General features: G+C 33.2%; 1 protein-coding gene across 1 annotated transcript in view; it reads left to right on the top strand.

The window, feature by feature from the left end:
• Positions 1-19702, top strand: part of PIK3CA (phosphatidylinositol-4,5-bisphosphate 3-kinase catalytic subunit alpha) — a gene marked incomplete at its 3' end in the record, with an annotated part of 111264 nt that extends 91562 nt beyond the window's left edge. The window contains exons 8-21 of the mRNA XM_082655669.1: positions 444-596; positions 693-827; positions 6055-6179; positions 6981-7062; positions 7899-8063; positions 8281-8384; positions 9794-9965; positions 12149-12255; positions 12948-13069; positions 13908-13986; positions 17217-17387; positions 17994-18111; positions 18469-18620; positions 19432-19702. Coding sequence (XP_082511795.1) covers positions 444-596; positions 693-827; positions 6055-6179; positions 6981-7062; positions 7899-8063; positions 8281-8384; positions 9794-9965; positions 12149-12255; positions 12948-13069; positions 13908-13986; positions 17217-17387; positions 17994-18111; positions 18469-18620; positions 19432-19702 — 1956 coding nt within the window. The remainder of the gene's footprint in view (positions 1-443; positions 597-692; positions 828-6054; positions 6180-6980; positions 7063-7898; positions 8064-8280; positions 8385-9793; positions 9966-12148; positions 12256-12947; positions 13070-13907; positions 13987-17216; positions 17388-17993; positions 18112-18468; positions 18621-19431) is intronic.
• Between the last annotated feature and the right edge of the window lie 1424 nt (positions 19703-21126).

Below are 21126 nucleotides of genomic sequence, written 5' to 3' on the forward strand. Positions count from 1 at the left end.
ACTCCTAATTATACTGCTGATTGAACTTTTTCAAGAAATGGATATTATTTTTTCTTTGTTTAAAAAATTAATAAGCATTTTAAAATAATATATTTATTTAAAGAAGAATAGCTTGATAGAGCTTCCAGAATTTATTTTATGATGAATATGTCCTGAGTTCATACTGATAAAATTTTTAAACTTGCAGAGTGACTACATACAAATATCTGTCTTGCTTCCTTTGGTTCATATTTCCTATTTATAATTAAAAAATACATGTAATTTCAAATGGGAAAAAGGAAAGAAACTATTTATACTTTGAAAAAATTAATGTGACTTGTTATAGATACCATGAAAAAGACAGTTGTTGATTTCTCCTTTCTGGGAAAGAAGAGTATCAATATTTTGAAATGCATTTTATAATTTAATCTACAGAGTAGTGAACATTTTTCTGTTTTGTTAAGGAACATTGTCCATTGGCCTGGGGAAATATAAACTTGTTTGATTACACAGATACTCTAGTATCTGGAAAAATGGCTTTGAATCTTTGGCCAGTACCTCATGGACTAGAAGATTTGCTGAACCCTATTGGTGTTACTGGATCAAATCCAAATAAAGTAAGCTTTTTATTATCATAAACAAGATTTTTTTTCTTTTTTGTGTGTGTGACAGTCAAATGTAATATGTATAATAACTTTTATTCCATCTCTTAGGAAACTCCATGTTTAGAGTTGGAGTTTGACTGGTTCAGCAGTGTGGTAAAGTTTCCAGATATGTCAGTGATTGAAGAGCATGCCAATTGGTCTGTATCCCGAGAAGCAGGATTTAGTTATTCCCATGCAGGACTGGTAAGGCAAATCACTGAGTCTTCCTTAAGTATCAGTCATAATCAGTGCTTTTGGCTACATACTGTTACTCTTTGTATAGAGAAGGTTTCATGTGTTTTAGTCACACTCGAATAGATACTTCAGGCTCTAGAACAGTATTGCAATAAAATAAAATACTGTATGCTAATATTTTACTGCAGCTCTGCCATTTCTTAGTTTAGCCTGCCTCATTTGACAAATATTTATTGAATACTGACTATATGTATATATTTATTATACGATAGGTACCAGGTAATAAAGTTGTGACCTAAAGAGACCTCCACTGATTATACAGTCTAATGGTGAAAATAGGCCTGAAACTGGTAAAAGCAGAAATATAAGATCATAAATCATGGTGAGTGCCATGAAGGAAACAATAGTGTGTCAAGAATGACTAACATAGGGCTTTGGGGAGAAAGGCTAATGTATTTTGGGTTCAGGAAAGACCTCTCTGGGATAATAACCTTGAACTTGAAATCAAGGTATAAGTATGTTGTTAGTTGAGCAAGGGAGCAGAGGAAATAGCATACCAGTATAGTCCAGACATGCTAGAAAAGAATATATATAAAATGGAGTTTAAATATTGATCTATTTGTCTGATCTTGGCTGTAACTTTTGAACCGCAGTATAACTGCGTTCAAAGATCATAAACTCTCCTCGGTGCTTTGTGTCCACCTAGAGGGCTGGGATAGGGAGGGTGGGAGGGAGACACAAGAGGGAGGAGATATGGGGATATATGTTTATGTATAGCTGATTCACTTTGTTATACAGCAGAAACTAACACACCATTGTAAAGCAATGCTACTCCAATAAAGATGTTAAAAAAATAAATAAGATCATAAACTCTCCCTTATTTCTCAAGGGCAAAAGTGTCAGTACTGAGAGAAGAGGTATTTTTGTTCTTTGCTGTCTCTTTCCCCAGTTTTCTAATTTATCACCATTTTCTTTGGCCTAATTAAAGGTTATAGATAGACCATTCAATGAATGTGGGTCTTGAGATAGGCCTACCCCCAGTAACAGTAATAGTAGCACCCTGGGGTAGCCTGGAATCCTATGCTTAGGAACTTTATTAGTTTAACTTTATTAGTTGTATTCTCAGTAAGGAGTTTACCAATCCCTTTTGTAAACAGAATAATAATAATAGTAATAATAATCTTCCTGCTTGTGTACTTTCAGAACTATGTAGAAGATATTTTGTTAAGTAGAAATTAATTTAAAATCATTACTGAATTCTGTCATTTACGGAACAATTAGCTTTTTTGACGTTAAAAAGGGATTCTCTTTCTTGAAAAACCCTACTCTGTTAAGTTTAATTCTTTGAATATACCTAACATTTATTAAGTGCTTACCATATACCAAATGCCATACCAATTACTTTTCACGTATTACCTCATTTAATCTTAAAAGCAGTCTCTATGAGGGTAGGTGCTATTATAATTCGTATTTTACCAGTAAGGAAAAGGCTTAAGGAGTTTAAATAAGTTATCCAGTGTCACTGTTTAATTAGTATTAAGTCTTTTACTCTTAACCATTCTAACTAGACAGGAATTCCTTACTTTTGAAATTGGGGGTAAAATACTGATGAGCATTTCCATAAAATGTCCATAACCCTATCCAATTAGTTATACCTTTAAACTAACTGAATTACAAGAGTCAAGTCACATACTTGGAAACTCATTTATTTCCTATTTTATTCATACATTCAGCCATTGAACTCAGTTTGCCATCAGGGCTTGTTGGAGCCAATTTTAGCTTTTGAGTTTCCTTTTTGAGCAGTTCTAACTCTGTAAGGATTGATACTTTATGACTTTTTCTTCCTTAGAAGAATTTTTTTTATTTCAAAAAGAAAAATGAAAAACTTTTTTTTTTTTAATAACAAGTGTTGGTGAGGATGTGGAGAAATTGGAACCCTTATCCATTGTTTTTGTTTTTTTTAATTTTATTTATATTTAGGCTGCGTTGGGTCTTTGTTGCTGCGTGCTGGCTTTCTCTAGTTGCGGTGAGCGGGGGCTACTCTTCATTGCAGTGCGTGGGCTTCTCATTGCAGTGGCTTCTCTTGTGGAGCACGGGCTCTAGGCACGTGGGTTTCAGTAGATGTGGCATGCGGGCTCAGTAGTTGTGGCACACAGGCTTAGTTGCTCCACGGCATGTGGGATCCTCCCGGACCAGGGCTCGAACCCATGTCCCCTGCATTGGCAGGCAGATTCATAACCACTGCACCACCAGGGAAGTCCTTGTTTATTTTTATAATAGAATAAAACTGACTCTATCTTTCAGTTACCTTTGGATCTATTGAAAACTTTTATAACTCTTAGAAACAATAATAGGATCTTAGTTTTCCAATATCTTAAAACATTTTACTATTTCATCATTATTCATTAATTCCAACTATGCTAAAAAAAAGACTAAAATAATATAAAAATATAAAAGGATAAAATAGCCTAGAAGGATGATACAGTAGTGAGATAAATCATCACTAGTACATCATCCTTCAGTCTTCTTATTGCATAGCCCAGCGTTTTGCATCATCTTTCCAGATGTATAAAGAAGTCTACAAACACCATCTTTGTAGTGTTTTGTTGCTGTTATTTTTTAGGCTTTAATTGAATACTGTTAATAATTCAGAATTTTTCCCTTTCCACTGATAATGCCAAAGAGAAGAAAATTGACAGAGGAAAATATTTCATAATTATTAGCAAATCAGAGTATGAATACAAAGAGACAGATAATAGCACTTTAAAGCAAAGTTTCTCAGCCTTGACATTGCTGACATTTGGGGCCAAAAACTCCTTTGTTGTAGGGCCTGTTGTGTGCATTACAGGATGTTTAGCAGCGTCCCTGGCCTCCACCCTCTCGATGCCAGCACCACCACCGCCACAAGTTGTGATGATGAAAAATGTGTCCAAACAGTATCAAACGTTCCTCTTAGAGGAGACAGAATCACCCCAGTTGAGAACCACACTATTCCAGGCTTGAATGATGATGTTAAAATTGTTCATGTAAGTGAAATATCAGATGACAATATCCTAGATGAATTTTTCTCAAACTCAGGAAACGATGAGTGAACAGTATATCTCCAAGGACAAAAAATGACTAACATCAGTTAGTCATTCTGCAGGAATGACTTTATCACACAGTATTTCTTAGCAAGAACCCAGCCCACACCTCATCTTTTGCAGTATTCTTTCCATCTTTTATGATGTTGTGCATCAGAATTTACTTAGTAAGTAGATAAATGCTGCAGGCAGTTATGTATAAAAATGACTGGAAGGAAAAAGGTGATGTAGAAATTTTTTAAATCCTTGGATTGATTATTCTGATATCTGTAAGTACAAAAAATAGAAATGTTTTGCAGTTATGAAGCAAAGAAGATGGTTGTCCTTTCTTCAATAAAATTATGAGTCATCAAAGTTTTCAAAAGTATTTTGACAATGCAAATGTGAGAAGAAATACCAGAAGTAATGATAAACTAGAAGTTATTAGATATGTATTTGAAATCTGGAATCAGTATTCACAAGATGGATATATTCAGGCTCACACATGACAGTTGATGAGCCAGTTTGTTGCATTCAACGTATGTTGCCCATTTTGGATTATAAATTTGGTTTTACTGTGTTTATATTCTTATTAGGATGTCTAATAAAATTGTTTTTCACCATCACTTTATTCTTCTTTAAATTATTTTGTATTAAAAATATAAACAAAAATCAGTAAGTAAAAGAACTAAGAGTCCATTGGAACCCAGATGATAAGTTTTAATGACTACTTTTTCTGATGAGTTGAGGGTTAAGTATTCTCTTACCTGGACTATTGCAGTAGCCTCCTAACTGGTCTCCTGCTTTCCCCAAAGCAACCAGAATAATATTTATAAAAGGTAAATCAAGTAATAGTATTCATCCTTGAAATAGCTTTGCTAAAAGTAAAATCCAGACCTTTTACCCTGACCTGCAAATTTTACATTCTCTGAACATGACCTCCTGTCACTCCTCTCCCACATCTACTGGACTTCAGACGCCCTGGTCTTCTTCCTGTTCCTCCTTCACACCAAACTCATTCTTTCCTTGGGGCACTTTCACTGTTTCCTTCATCTGCAGTAGTCTTTCCCTGGTCTTAGTGTGGATGGTTCTTTCTTGTCATTTGGATCACAAATTAATATTACCTTCTCAAAGGCCATTCCTGAACACCCAGTCTAAAGTAGCCACTCAGTCCTTCTCTGTCACAACACCCAGAGTATCTTATCTATATCTACTCCAGTATTTTTATTTGTTCATTTAATTTCCCACTGTAATAGAGGCTCTGTTAATACAGGGTGTTTTACTATTTTCTGAACCCAACAGTAAGAACAGGACAAGGTTCACAGTACATGTATTAATAAAGATTTGTTGAGTGAATATGTGCCAGTAATATTTCTTTATGCTGTTGGATAAATTAACAATATTTAAATGTATAAAAACCAAGTAGCATGGATGTCTGCTTTCATTTTTAGCCAATCGGAATATGTGTAACTCATCCTAAGGGGTGTGTGTTTTGCATGATACATTAATATGCATTCATAATTATTCACTATGCGGTTAATAAATTTGTATTTAAAGGGAATAAATACATTACCTGGAATATTGGAATTACACCAAAAGTTATGGTATTTTCTTTTTCGTTTCCAAACATTCAATGTGCAGTGTTTGAATGTGGATGTTTTTTTTTTTCTCCTTTTTTCCCTTATTTTTACTTTTAAAATTAGAAAGCCTTGCAAGTGATTATAAGGATATTTTCAGGGAAGGATTATGAAAGAATTTATATTTTTATTTTATTATTTTACTTTTTAATTTTCTGTCTTATTCCAGAAACATTAGCAGATTAGTTAATAGGATACTAGGAAGGGTCCTCATCAGGAACAGAAGTAAATTGTTCACTACCACCCCCTAGTATCCAAATCTAGCCTTATCCCTGATTGATTTTGGCACTTAACTGTTCTTTGGTTGGTGGTAATGTTAACCAAGTAAATTATTGGATTTGTTCCACAAATAACTGTCTTAAGTTTGTTCTCCCCATCCCTGAAAATAAAGTCTTGCAATGAGAATAAACTGTTTTTTAACAGTTAATAAGCAATGTAAAGTTTATTGAAAATTAATTTTCTTTTTTTGCAGATCACTCATGAATCGAGGGGGGGTATGGCAAAGAAAATTATATAAGATATTACTTTATTTTACAGAGTAACAGACTAGCTAGAGACAATGAATTAAGAGAAAATGATAAAGAACAGCTCCGAGCAATTTGTACACGAGATCCTCTATCTGAAATCACTGAGCAAGAGAAAGATTTTCTGTGGAGCCACAGGTAAGTGTTAAGATAGAGTCTCTGTTCCTTCTATTTCAGAAGAAAGAACTGACTTTGGCTGATCTTGCCATGCTTCTGCCATTACCTATTAGAGTAAATAAAGCATAATTTACATGATTTTTAATTACAAACATTATCCTTTTTTGAACTGTGGGTATCGATCAGTATTTCTAGAAAATCATGCTGCATTGGTAATAACCTTGCAGATTGAAGGCTTTTTTAAAATTCTGAATCCTTAGTTTTAGATCAATTTAGTTGTGATTTAATTGGTCTAGATATTTTCATTTTTAGGAGTTCCTTCCATTTTTCTTACACTTCCTTAAAGTAATACTTATTTTCACTTCTGAAGAAATTATCCTGCAACTTGGTAAGTGTACCCTGGTTTATTTAAATAAGGCAGTTGCAGTGCATTTCTGCAGAAAGTTCATTTAAACATAAATTTTGTCCAGTGACCACAGTAGAAGTGGTAACTCTTCTCATGGTTCATGCCGAATAAGTAGATGAATAATAGGGGCTATATAGTGTTATAACATAAATTCATAATTTTCCCTAAATACCTGTCCTCCATTTGGGTTTTCCTTTAGTCTTCCATGCCATTATAACTGTATCTATGTACATATATGTGCAGCTATAGTGTTAAACACAGGTTTGTTTTGATTTTAAAGAAGGCTAGTAATGGTAAGAAGTTTTAAAAGTGTTTGGAACTTCTTAAAGATTGCATAGTCACAAATTTAGACATCTAGTCCTTTTGAATAACATGTAAGAATGTTTGTTTTGTTTTGTTTTGTCTTTTCCACACAGACACTATTGTGTAACTATCCCTGAAATTCTACCCAAATTGCTTCTGTCTGTTAAATGGAATTCTAGAGATGAAGTAGCTCAGGTAAATGCATGTTTGAGATTACTGAATAACTGTTGCACAAATTTGGTATGTCATTCAAATTGTTTTTTCTCAGAAAGTCTGCATAAGTGTAAGAAATGAAATAGACTATGTTTTAAATTAATTAATAATGATAATACAGATGGTCCTCGACTTACCATGGTTCACCTTAAGATATTATTACTTTACAATGCTGAGAAAGTGAGATGCATTCAGTAGAAACTATACTTCAAATTTCGAATTTTGATCTTTTCTCAGGCTAGCAATATGTGGTAAAATAGTCTCTCCTGATACTGGGCAGCAGTAGCGAGCCAGAGCTCCCAGTCAGCCGGATGATCATGAGGGTAAAAAACCAGTATCCTTACAACTATTCTGTACCCATACAGCCATTCTCCTTTTCACTTTCAGTACAGTGTTCAACAAATTGCATGGGATATTCAACACTTTATTATAAAATAGGCTTTGTGTTAAATGATTTTGCCCAGATGTGGGCTAAAGTAAGTGTTCTGAGCATGTTTAAAGTAGTCTAGGCTAAGCTATGATGTTCAGTAGATTATGTGTATTAAGTGCATTTTTGACTTGAAATATTTTCAACTTGTGATAGGCTTATCAAGACATAAGCCCATTGTAAGTCGAGGAAGATCTGTATAGTAGAGAAAAATACTGTTTACATAACTTCCACTGATAAAATTAATTAGAACTAAACATTTTAAGCACTGAATTCATAAGGGGGGCTTTTATCTAATTTTAAAATAAGAAATTAAGACAATGTCTTAAGAGGGTTCATTCACAACTATCTTTGGTTTTTAAATATGATCTATTATCTCACTCATACACAGATGTACTGCTTGGTAAAAGATTGGCCTCCAATCAAACCTGAACAGGCTATGGAGCTTCTGGACTGCAATTACCCAGATCCTATGGTTCGAGGTTTTGCTGTTCGATGCTTAGAAAAATATTTAACAGATGACAAACTTTCTCAGTACCTAATTCAGCTAGTACAGGTAAAATAGAAAAATAATGTTTTATTCTAAATCCATGCACCTTCCAACACCTACTGTATTAGCTGGGTTTATGCATTTTTAAAAGTCAGTTTTATTACCAGTAGTATCTGTTTTCTTCCTAAAAAATTTTTCTTTAAATCCAACCATGCAGAAACTGACCTTGATTGATGTAGAGTTGTTTTTATTTTCGTTTGTTTGTTTGTTTTTAATCACATAGGTCCTAAAATATGAACAGTATTTGGATAACCTACTTGTGAGGTTTTTACTCAAAAAAGCATTGACTAATCAAAGGATTGGGCACTTTTTCTTTTGGCATTTAAAGTAAGTCAAATTATTTTCCCATTTAATTCTTTATATATATATATATATTACTTGTATTCTCAGTTGATGTATAAATATGTATTACTTATATACTGTTGTTTTTGTTTGTCTAGAAGAGTTTTCCATACTGAAAGTATATTGTACCAGTGATGAACTTCCCTCAGCCTTTTCTCTTTAACATTAAGTAAGCAGTAAAATTAAAACTAAATTTTAGACAAGAATGAGAGCTGAAATATTTTTAAAGATTTTGATTCTACTTTAAGCAAAGTAAAATTTGCTAGGTCCAGATTAATGTTGCAATTGATTTCACCATATGTGTGGATTAAGATATCCCCCCACCCCCAAAAAATCTTGCCTTGGAATTCAGAACAATAATGACAAATATCCCAAGTTTCTTACTAGAAAATAAGCTAATTAAGAATAAAAAATATTTTGCAGAATATGCTATATCTAATACACAAAGTGAGAGGTCATAAACCATGCACTTTTTTATAAATTTAGAAACAGATTTGTAATTAACATGATTTTTTAAATGTTAAAATAAATTTAAAATGGAATCTAGAAACTAGGTTTAAAATAACTTAAATTCAGGGACTTCCCTGGTGGCACAGTGATTAAGAATCCACCTGCCAATGCAGGGGACACCAGTTCGATCCCTGCTCCGGGAAGATCCCACATGCCATGCAGCAACTAAGCCCGTGTGCCACAACTACTGAGCCTGCGCTCTAGAGCCCGAGAGCCCTCGTGCCACAACTGCTGAGTCCTCGTGCCACAACTACTGAGCTCTTGTGCCACAACTACTGAAACCCATGCGTCTAGAGCCCATGCTCTGCAACAAGAGAAGCCACCTCAACGAGAAGCATGCCTACTGCAATGAAGAGTAGCCCCCGCTCTCCACAACTAGAGAAAGCCTGTGCACAGCAACAAAGACCCAATGCAGCCAAAAATAAATAAATAAAATAAATTTAAGAATAACTTAAATTCAGACACAGTACAGAAAAGGGACATGTATGCCAGAAGAGTCAAATAGTGTTCACTGAGCTCTTCACTCCCTCTCTATTCATTGTATTATTTTTGTGCCTAATTTCCTTTTTTCATGTTTATGTATTTTGTGCTAAGATTAGTAAATGAAAAGTAGTTGAAATAAACCTAAAATCTAGTTTTTTTAAAATTTATATTTCCAGGAACTACCCGAAACTCTTAATTGTTTTGCTTCTAAATGATAGGTTTTAAATGATTTAAAACCTGTCATTCGTTAGTATGATTGTATTGGTTAGTATTAGTTACATGATTATAACATTTTTTGAATTTAGAAAATGGGTTTCTTAAAAAAGGTTATGTGTATACTCATTAAAATCTCTCTCTCTCTCTCTCTCTCTCTCTCTCTCTCTCTCCCACTGACCTTTTAGATCTGAGATGCACAATAAAACAGTTAGTCAGAGGTTTGGCCTGCTTTTGGAGTCCTATTGCCGTGCATGTGGGATGTATTTGAAGCACCTGAATAGGCAGGTTGAGGCTATGGAAAAGCTCATTAACTTAACTGACATTCTCAAACAAGAGAAGAAGGATGAAACACAAAAGGTATGTGACTCTTCAGTTTGTTTTTCAGACTCCTTCATTGCAGTGGGGCAGGGTTATTTGAGAGCCCAGTATATATGAGCCCAGTATATGAGAGCCCAGTATATATGCCCAGTATATATGCAGGGCCTTAGAATTAGGCAGATTAAGGTTTGGATCCAAGCAATGTAATGTTAGACACATTATTTAGTCTCTTGAGATTCATTTTCCTCATCTGTAAAATGGGAATAATACTTTCCTCATAGGGTTGATGTGAGAATTAAATCATACAAGATATGCAAAGCACCTCTCATAGTCCCTAGAACATGGGAGGTGCCCAGTAAATGTTAGTTCCCTCCTCTTTCCCTTCATTTCTCTTTTATATAGCCCTAAGTCTTTTTTTAATTTTTTTTATTGAAGTATAGTTGATTTACAATATTGTGCTAATCTCTGCTGTATAGCAAAGTGACTCAGTTATATACATATATATATTCTTTTTTTATATTCTTTTCCATTATGGTTTATCACAGGATATTGAATATAGTTCCCGTGCTATACATTAGGACCTTGTTGTTTAGCCCTAAGTCTTTTTTTTGGTTGTGTTGGGTCTTCGTTGCTGCGCACGGGCTTTCTCTAGTTGTGGCGAGCAGGGGCTACTCTTCGTTGTGGTGTGTGGGCTTCTCATTGCTGTGGCTTCTCTTGTTGCGAAGCATGGGTTCTAGGCACGCAGGCTTAGTAGTCGTGGCACATGGGCTTAGTTTTACCGTGGCATGTGGGATCTTTCTGGACCAGGGCTCGAACCTGTGACCCTTGCATTGGCAGGCAGATTCTTAACCACTGCGCTACCAGGGAAGTCCCAGCCCTAAGTCTTAAAAATGATTTTTCCTTACTCTGTGTCATTTCTTTTCTTTTAATAATGACCCTGAAAATGAGTGGAAAGAAATTAGTTTCTATATTTCTAAGTTTAAAATGGACTCTTAGTCACACAGTAAATATATCACACACTTGAGTCACCTGCAGTCTTGCTTAGTGTACCTGAGGAACATGAAATGTGAAGGTTTTCATGACCTTTTCCTACTCCTTATCCTTTATTCAGTCCAACACACCCTACAGTAAAAAGTGAGATCATTCCTCACCTCTAGTGAAATGAAAAAAGAAAATCCCAGTTTATTAGTGAGTCCCCAAAGGACAGACAATGTAAATTAGTAATACTGAATACATTTTTTCAACATTTTCATTAATGTTGCTTGAAGAAAAAAACAACTTAAAAAGAAAGTTACTGTATTAATCTAAATGTCATACAGTATGTGACTGAGTTGATTTTATTGAAATTGTGGTATGTAAGTTCAAATACAGGTTATTAGAAAATAATTGTATTGTTTCTGCTGCTGGAATTGTGAGCAAGAAGAAATTAGACTGCTTTGAAATAATAAAATTTATTATATTGTAACTAAGGTAAGAAAAAAGAAATTAGATATTAGTTAAATTTGTAAATATAAGCATTTCTTCTAAAGTGAAGTTTTCATATCACAGATTGGCTGTGATACAGTGGATTAAAAAAGTGATTAAAAAAGGATGTTTCTTTCCACTTACGTACTAGAACCTTGAGTATAGAATGAGACTTTTCCCAACAATTTCTTTTAGACTCGCTAGACCTTTTTTATTGAACAGAGAATGTGGTGTTTTCTGCAAAGCTTAAAAGTAAGGTTATTAAGCTAATGTGATATCTCCACAGTTTTTCCTCTAGAACAAAGGTCAGCAAACTTTTTCTTAAAAAGCTAGATAGTAAATATTTTAGACTTGGTAGGCCATGCAGTTTGTTGTAACTACTCAGCTCTGCTATTCTAGTGTGAAAGCACCAATATCTAAGTGAATGGGCATGACTATATTCTAAGGCAATTTGACTTACAAAAGCTGGCAACTGACTTACAAGCCATAGTTGACCAAGCCCTGCTCTAGAGCCAGAACACTGCCTCGGTCAGCATGCAGAGCTTTTGTCACAGGAAAGTGCACAGTACTGTCACTCTCACCTCTCTGTCTGAGTTGTGCGCTCTGTGTTATAGAAACCCTTCTAATTAGAATGCAGCCAATCCAGGATATGGATTCAAAGACTACACAATAATGAGGTTCCAGTGTATAAAAGAGATTAGCAATTAGTTTTACCTTTATCAGATCAACTTCTAACCATGATTATGCTCATTTATCAGGTACAGATGAAATTTTTAGTTGAGCAAATGCGGCGACCAGATTTCATGGATGCTCTACAGGGCTTTCTGTCGCCTCTAAACCCTGCTCATCAGCTGGGAAATCTCAGGTAAGGTACTTTATTGGAAGTTTTATTGATACATTTAAACAAGTACTTTCTCTGGAGAACGTCTTGAAAAAGTCAGAATGTCATTGTGTTCAATAATATATGCTTGTCTCTCTCCTTTTCCTACCCTGCAAAATAAGAGTAGTAAAATTTTCTTAAGTTCAGACCTGCATTTATTCAGAATGAGTTTTTACTACTTTAATAATAGAATTTAAAACTTTTTATGGCCAGAATTTCTGGTATCATTGGATAAGAAATGGAATGTAATAGCTGTAAAACAAATGAGATGTCCCTATATTTGTGGAAAATTCATATTCCATTTATAAGAAATTTTTAAGCTTAATATGTATTTTTTCTTTCTTTTTCTTTATATGTATTTTTTCTTTATTTTTTCTTTCTTTTCTTTTTCTTTATGTATTTTTAATATGTATTTTTTCTTTTCTTTCTTTCCATTTATAAGAAATTTTTAAGCTTAATATGTATTTTTCTTTAATATGTATTTTTTCTTTTTCTTTAAGCTTAATATGTATTTTTTCTTTTTCCTCAGAAATTAATTCATAAATAAAACTGAGGAGAAAGTTTAAAATTGTTATAACACTTCAAAAAGCTGTATAGTATATATATTTTAAAATAAATTGAGGCTACAAAGAATAACAAAGCTAAGGTGCCTAGTAAATTTTTCAACTATTTTAAAGGCTTGAAGAGTGTCGAATTATGTCCTCTGCAAAAAGGCCACTGTGGTTGAATTGGGAGAACCCAGACATCATGTCAGAATTACTCTTTCAGAACAATGAGATCATCTTTAAAAATGGGGATGGTAAGGAAGAATATTAATGGACTTATGATGCATGAATTTAGTTATATTTTTATACACAGGATATTTATGAACCCTGAAGATTATTGAAAGCCATTTAAGGAATATGCATGTGGTAAAATATATAATATTAAGCAAATGTCTTAACCTTTAGAATATGTATTTATAATTATTGAAAAGGAAAGAAGTACTAGGTTTAGAATCAGAAGGCCTGAAAATCATTTTGTTCAGCTGTGTATCCATTCACTCCATAAATATTTGACATGCTAGGCCCTGAAGTTGTAAGAATACACAAAACAGAATCCCTGCCCTCTTATAGAGTTTACAGTCTAGCAGGGAAAAGAGACATTAAACAAATAACTACAAAAACAAAATTACAACCCTGGTACAAAGGAAAAGTGTAGTCTGCTGAGGAATCATAAAAGAAGGTCCTAATTTATTTGGAGAACAGGCTGTGGGGGAATACAGTTTTATATACTAAACAAATGTATCATTCATGGGTTTTCATTAGGAAATGACCTTTCAGCGCTGAATTCTGTTAATCCAAATATTTTAATATAAACATGTTCAAGTTTAAGGATTCAGAAAAATAAGTAATTTAAATATTTTAATTTAATTTTTTTGTGAAATACATGCCACGTTATCCTACATTGTTATACAGATGTGTTTATGCAGATACTTTAGAAATGGGTTAAAGACTAAGATTATTGCTTCCTTACAGATTATTTTGAAGAGCAAACATAGTTCTGTATATTTTCTGTTTGAAAACATTGTGATGAAGTGATACTCAAATTTGTGCTTGTGGCATTAAGTGTTGGTATACATATTCTTTGAATTTCAGATTTACGGCAAGATATGCTAACACTTCAGATTATTCGCATTATGGAAAATATATGGCAAAATCAAGGTCTTGATCTTCGGTAGGTAACCAATAAGACAACATGTATGGTGAAAGTTATCCTGAAAAAGTAAACCATTAGTAAATTTTAATTGTAAAATATATTAATTATAAACAATATAGAGGCATATATCTATAAATAAATGTATGGAGTGATAATTAACACTAGTTGATTACACTGTGGTACTTTCTATTTGTCCTCTTCTTCCTTGGCTTAGAATAGCTAATGAGATTCAGCTAGGTAAGAAGAGCTATTTCCAATAAGCTGATAAAGACTCTGCAACTGGTCACTAACAATCTTTCCTTGGTATCTGCAGGAGATTGGTTCCAGGACCACCGCCAATGCCAGAGTCCACGGATGCTCAAGTCCCTTATATAAAATGGCGTAGTATTTGCATATAAGCTGTGCACATCCTCCTGTATACTTTGTCATCTCTAGGTTACTTATAATGCCTAGTGCAATGTAAAGGCTATGTAAATAGTTGCCAGGGCACAGCAAATTCAAGTTTTTCTTTTTGGAACTTTCTGGATATTTTTCCCCAAATATTTTCCATCTGCAGTTGGTTGAATCCGAGTATCCAGAATCCTCAGTTATAGAGGGCCAACTGTATTTAGGAACAGGACATAGGAGACAAGAGACACAAAAGGCCCCATTTTTTATTCAGAAGTTAAAGAGTTTAAAAGAAGGTTTCTTTCATTATATAAGTTTTCTAATTCTAAAACTTTATAAATTCTCTAATCTTGAGTCAGTTTTTCAGCAAAATTTATGAAAGCAACTAATCTGAAAGTTTTTGCCATTTTGTTGGTTTCTGCCCAACCTTCCCAGTTATTAGCATCATCTCCAAGTTTTCTATCCTGCCACATCTTCTCCTAGTCATTTTTGTGTCTAATATTTTATCCTTCTTTTACTTGTCCCTTTGCAAATTCAGGCAAAGTCCACCCTCTTCAAAAGTACTTTTGTCTGTAACTCTGGTAATTACAATATTTAATTGTAAATTAGTAGCTATACAAAAAAGTATCTAAAGTTAAATGAGCTAGATCGTTGGAAAGTAAGTTGTATCTTTGGAAAGTTGTTACGTTTTTTAACTTAAGTAAATTTAAATTTATATTTAAATTTATATTTAATATAAATATTAAATATAAATTTAATATAAATTTAAATTTTAACTTAAGTAAATTTAAATTTAAACTTAAGTAAATTTAACTTAAGTACATTTAAAATTTTTATAAAGTTTAATATCTTTAATAATAAGCTTGTAGGACTATGTAACGCTTTAAACTATGAGCATGTTCAACAGTAATAAAATTAAGAGAAAATGCTCAGGAGTACCACCTTAAGAAATTCCTTTATTTACCAGAGCAGATAGAAGAAAAGATTCCACAAGGAAAATGGTCAAAAGGGTAGGAAGACCAGAGTATCAGGTGCTTCAGGAGTTATAAGAACTATGAAAAAGGCCTTGGATTTGATGATTCATGGTTAGCTTTAAGAAGAGTTGAGTCAGTAGAGTGATAGAAATTAAGCTACAAGGAATTAAGTGAAAAAAGAAAAATAAGTTTAGACTGTTACTCTTTTAGGAATTTAGGAAGTACAGGAAAGGTGGAAAGAATGGACAGTAGCATATGAGAACAGGAGAGCAAGAAAAACCATACTTCAGTACTTATGTGCCAATGGGCATATTAGGTGCTTTTTTTCCATTGTCTCTTTAAATCCTCACATCTCTACCCTTGATTACATGTCCTTTTTAATATTACATGTGATCAATGGGAAATACCCATAAAGCACTTCGACTGCACACCAAAGTATGGTTGTATCAAGGAAAAATCATTGGTGGGTTATTTGAGTTGTGGGCTAAACTAACTGCTTTTATCATGGAACATCATTTTTACTTAAAGAATAACTAACAGACAAGCTATGATTATTCAGACATGGATATTTGGTAAACATTTTCTTGAAAATGAACAATATGAGACTCTTCAGGGAGAACAACTGACAGTATTTGTTGTCAAAAATCAAATTTAAGCTTTCAAGTAAAAATTAGAATTTTGAAAACCTTGTATCTACTGCTATGAGCTTCCCCAAAATTAAAGACTTTTCTGATGAGATCAGTGATAATGTTAACAATTGTGATTTTTTTTTAGTTGGTATAATGAAAAGGAGATCAACATTTGGAAGATCTCCATAACTCAGTGAACTAATATCTTCCAAATGACCAATATAGGATATTATAAAGTCATATATGGGTAGAAATTCCATTCAGAGGCAAGATAAACAAATGGGTCTTCATGTAACAGAGTATGAAAAGTTTACTGTTATGGTTTCACATTCCACATTGCAACTTAAGAAACTATCTCTTGTCAAGTTTTGGAACAGTAGGAAAGAAAAATATGTACAATTATCTGAAAAAGGCTATTACTCCCTTTTCCAAATACATATCTGTGCGAGGCCAGATTTTCTTCATATGCTTCAGTCAAAACATTGCATTAGATTGGATACAAAAGCATTCATGAGAAGCCAGCTGCATACTATTAAGCCAGACATTAAAGAAATTTGAAAAAATGGGAAACAATGTCACTCTTCTAAGTTTTTTTTGTTTGTTTTTAGGGTTTTTGTTTTGTAAAAGATAGTATTTTTTATATAAATGAGTATAAATATTACTTTAAATGAATTAATGAATATTTTAATTTTAAAATTTTCTCCATTTTAATGTCTAATGTCAATAGATATAACCCAAATAAATAAAAGCTTTTTGGTATCCTTGATAATTTTTAAGAGTTTAAAGGAGTCCTGAAACCAAAAACTTGAGAACTGCTACCCTAAGGTATTGTTTAGATGTCAGTTAAACATCTTTAAATTCACCCATTATTTTTAAAGTCATAAATGTTTATAAACTTTGAATAGCCACAATAATTTTCTTCATGCTTTTCTCATATACAATTAAATGCTTTCACAGTTGGAGGTTATAATAAATGATGGCAGATAATTTGATTTTTCTAGGAATATTTGTCATGTTGTAATAGAAGAAAAGTAAAACTAGGTTAAAGGAGTAAAGGTCATGCATGAAAAATTTGCAAATAGAATATTCCTGTATTAGCCTTGCTATTTTAGGGAGCGCCCTTCGAGTTGCTAGATGGAATGATGCTCGATTCATCAATCTCCTAATAAAACCAATTAGATCTTCACATTAAAAAAAAGATAAAATATTTGCTGTTTTAAAATCCCATCATTTAACTGCAGACTTGTTCCTTTTTCAGAATGTTACCTTATGGTTGTCTGTCCATTGGTGACTGTGTGGGACTTATTGAGGTGGTGAGAAATTCTCACACTATTATGCAAATTCAGTGTAAAGGAGGCCTGAAAGGTGCCCTGCAGTTCAACAGCCACACACTACATCAGTGGCTCAAAGACAAGAACAAGGGAGAAATGTGAGTTTATTATTCTTTTCTTTCTATGCTAGTAGAAGTTTGTATCTGATAGACAAGATTTTTAATGGTTGTGTATATTTCTTTGAGTTAGACCAGAAAAGAAAAAAAAAACTGTATTTACATTGGAAAAAGATATGTTCAACCTTTGAAATATTTGAGGTTATTGAGTTTAAATGATCAGAATTGCTTATAATTTGGTGAAATCCTGTACATTCACCTTAAGAATCTAAAATGTGTTTTTCTTAGTGCTTATTCTTTTTTTAAAAGCTAAGGTTAAATTAATTAAAGTTAAAAATTTTACTCCTAATTCATTGTTAAAATGATTAGAAAAAATTTATTTTAATGACATAAGTATTTTTTCACTATAAGAAGAATTATGCTTTGGTCAGAGAATATCTAGAAATTTTCTTAGAAACCTTTGAACACTTGAGAATCCCAGAGTTCCTCAGATCTTCAAACATAATTACTTCCTCCCCCTAATGTCAGTGATTGTTTTCATTGTTTTAATACAGACTTTACTAAAAACTTCGACCATCTTTTCCCAGTTTGGACTGGATCATTCTGTATTTCCATACTAACTCAAAGGTGTTTATTTCTTCTTTGTAGATATGATGCAGCCATCGATCTATTTACACGTTCATGTGCTGGATATTGTGTTGCTACCTTCATTTTGGGAATTGGAGATCGTCACAATAGTAACATCATGGTTAAAGATGATGGACAAGTAATAGCTTCCTCTTTTAAATGTGTCAACATTCTTTTTTTTTAATATTTATTTTTTTACTTATTTATTTGGCTGCACTGGGTCTTATTTGTGGCATGCGGGATCTTCGTTGCGGCATGTGGGATCTTTTAGTTGTGGCATGCAGGATCTTTAGTTGCAGCATGAGGGATCTTTTAGTTGTGGCATGTGGGATCTAGTTCCTTGACCAGGGATCGAACCCGAGTCCCCTGCATTAGGAGCACGGAGTCTTAGCCACTGGACCACCAGGGAAGTCCCTCGACATTCTTAAATTTACTAATTCAGGACATTGTATTTCTGCATTTGTCAAACTATAACATAATTTCTTATTTTTGAAAGCTGTTTCATATAGATTTTGGACACTTTTTGGATCACAAGAAGAAAAAATTTGGTTATAAACGAGAGCGTGTGCCATTTGTTTTGACACAAGATTTCTTAATAGTGATTAGTAAAGGAGCCCAAGAATGCACAAAGACAAGAGAATTTGAGAGGTAAGTTCAAGATATCAAAAGCACAAAATAAAGAATTCTTGCTGCTCTACCAAAACAATCGATATTTTTCAAGCAATTTAAAAATAAATGTTTTATTAACATTGTAGCATAAACTGGATATTTTATTGTGTTTATTTTTATTTATTTATTGTGTAATGCTGTGAAGGAAATGGAAAGAAAAACCAGTTTAATTTATTGATTTAGTTAAGGCCTAAAAAGAAAGTGATCCTTAAACTTCATAGTACATTAAAAGTTTTTGTTCACTGCCGTTTAAAAATTGGATTCCACCTTCTCTTTATTAACAAATCATGTATAGTGCTTCAAACAACACTTTTTAGTCATACAATCTGAGGAATTCAGTCAACCATCAATACCATGTTTATTCATAATTTTTCTTAACCACCATATGGGGTATCATTAGTCTATCTTAAACCTTAAAGTACTTTTAAAAACCTTTTATAAAATTCTCTTTTATCTATAACTCAGTCCTGGCCCTAACCTAATCCCTAGAGGCTTTAGTATGGACCAGTTCATACATTTAATAAATCCTTATTAAATTGCTAATGTGCCAGGCATTCTTTTAGGGGCTGATGATAGAGCAGTAAACAAAGTGCTTATGGACTCACAGAGTTCACATTCTGGTGTCAGGTAAAGGGAACAGAAAGTGTTGGTAAGAGGAGTAGGGAGAAGAATGCTGTATTTTATAGTTTTGTCCAAGAAGGCCTCTCTAACTTTGTGACATTTGAGCAGAGACCTGAAGGTATTAACACGTTTTACTCCATACTAACCAAACTGTTCTTATTACTTGTAGGTTTCAGGAGATGTGTTACAAGGCTTATCTAGCTATTCGGCAGCATGCCAATCTCTTCATAAATCTTTTCTCAATGATGCTTGGCTCTGGAATGCCAGAACTACAGTCTTTTGATGATATTGCATACATTCGAAAGACCCTAGCTTTAGATAAAACTGAGCAGGAGGCTTTGGAATATTTCATGAAACAAATGAATGATGCACATCATGGTGGCTGGACAACAAAAATGGATTGGATCTTCCACACAATTAAGCAGCATGCTTTGAACTGAAATGATTAAGAAACTGAAAGCTCAGTATCTGGATTCTATACTGCACTGTTAATAACTGTCAACAGGCAAAGACTGATTGCATAGGAATTGCACAATCCATGAACAGCATTAGAATTTACAACAGGAACAGAAATAAAATACTATATAATTTAAATAATGTAAACGCAAACAGGGTTCGATAGCACTAAAATAGTTCATTTCAAAATTAAGCTTTAGAATAATGCGCAATTTCATGTTATGCCTTAAGTCCAAAAAAGGTAAACTTTAAAGATTGTTTGTATCTTTTTTTAAAAAACAAAACAAAACAAAAAAAAACCCAAAATATATAGAAATGATGGAGAAGGAAAAAGAATGATGTTCTTTTTTTGTCTTGCAAATGTTTTATGTTTTGAAATGTGGACACAACAAAATCTATTATTGCATTAGGTCCAAGTAAACTGGAGTTTGATGTTAAATTACACTAAGATTGGAAAATAATGAAAATTTTTATTTTTCCATTGCTGTTCAATTTATAGTTTGAAGTGGGTTTTTGACTCCTTGTTTGATGAAGAAAAATGCTTGGGGTGTAAGGGACTCTTGAGATTTCATCAGAGACTTTTCCTTTTTAATAAATCAAACCTTTTGATGATTTGGGGTCTTATCTGCAAAGTTTGGGAAGCAGTCACAAATGAGACCTGTTATAAGGTGGTGTTTTGGGGTTTTTTTTCTGGACAGTATTTACAAGAATCTGATTCTTATTTCCCAGGGAAATTCTGGGCTCCCACAAAGTAAATAATCATCATAGAGAAAGAACGAGCAGGAATAATTCTTGCTCCAGAATTGTACAGTATTCACCTTAGATTTTTTTTTCTCCTTTTGCAATGAATTGAATACATTTTTCATGCATGTTTTCCAGAAAATAGAAGTGAGTATTAATGTTATTAAAAAGATTATTTTTTTTATTAAAGGCTATTTATATTATAGAAACTATCATTAATATATATTCTTTATTTACATGATCTGTCCCATAGTCATGCATTGTTTTGCACCCCAAATTTTTTATTGTTTGTAGCAGCATGGTCAGCGTTTCTCTTGATCTGTGGGTGAGGCTCAGGCACTATCCCATTTATACCAATGACTAGTGTATAACTACTTAAGGAAAACAGATGAAAGTTCCTCCTCTTTCCTTTTATTTTCTTCTGTTTTCACTTGAATCCCCCATCTTCCATCCTCTTTTATAGTTGAGAATGCCTCAACCATATGAAATTAGTTACCAAAATTAACACAATTTAGACTATCTTCCTGATTGCTTAACCCCTCTACCAAGGTATGTTCATGAATAATACTTTATAATAGGGGGAATAGAAACCATGAACTTTTTACCTTTTTAGCCTATTTATTCAGTATCTCCATAATAAAATTAGGGCCTTAAACCATTTTAAGAT

This window comes from Grampus griseus (genome assembly GCF_964374135.1).
Source record: "Grampus griseus genome assembly, chromosome: 5".
NCBI classification, from domain to species: Eukaryota; Metazoa; Chordata; class Mammalia; order Artiodactyla; family Delphinidae; genus Grampus; species Grampus griseus.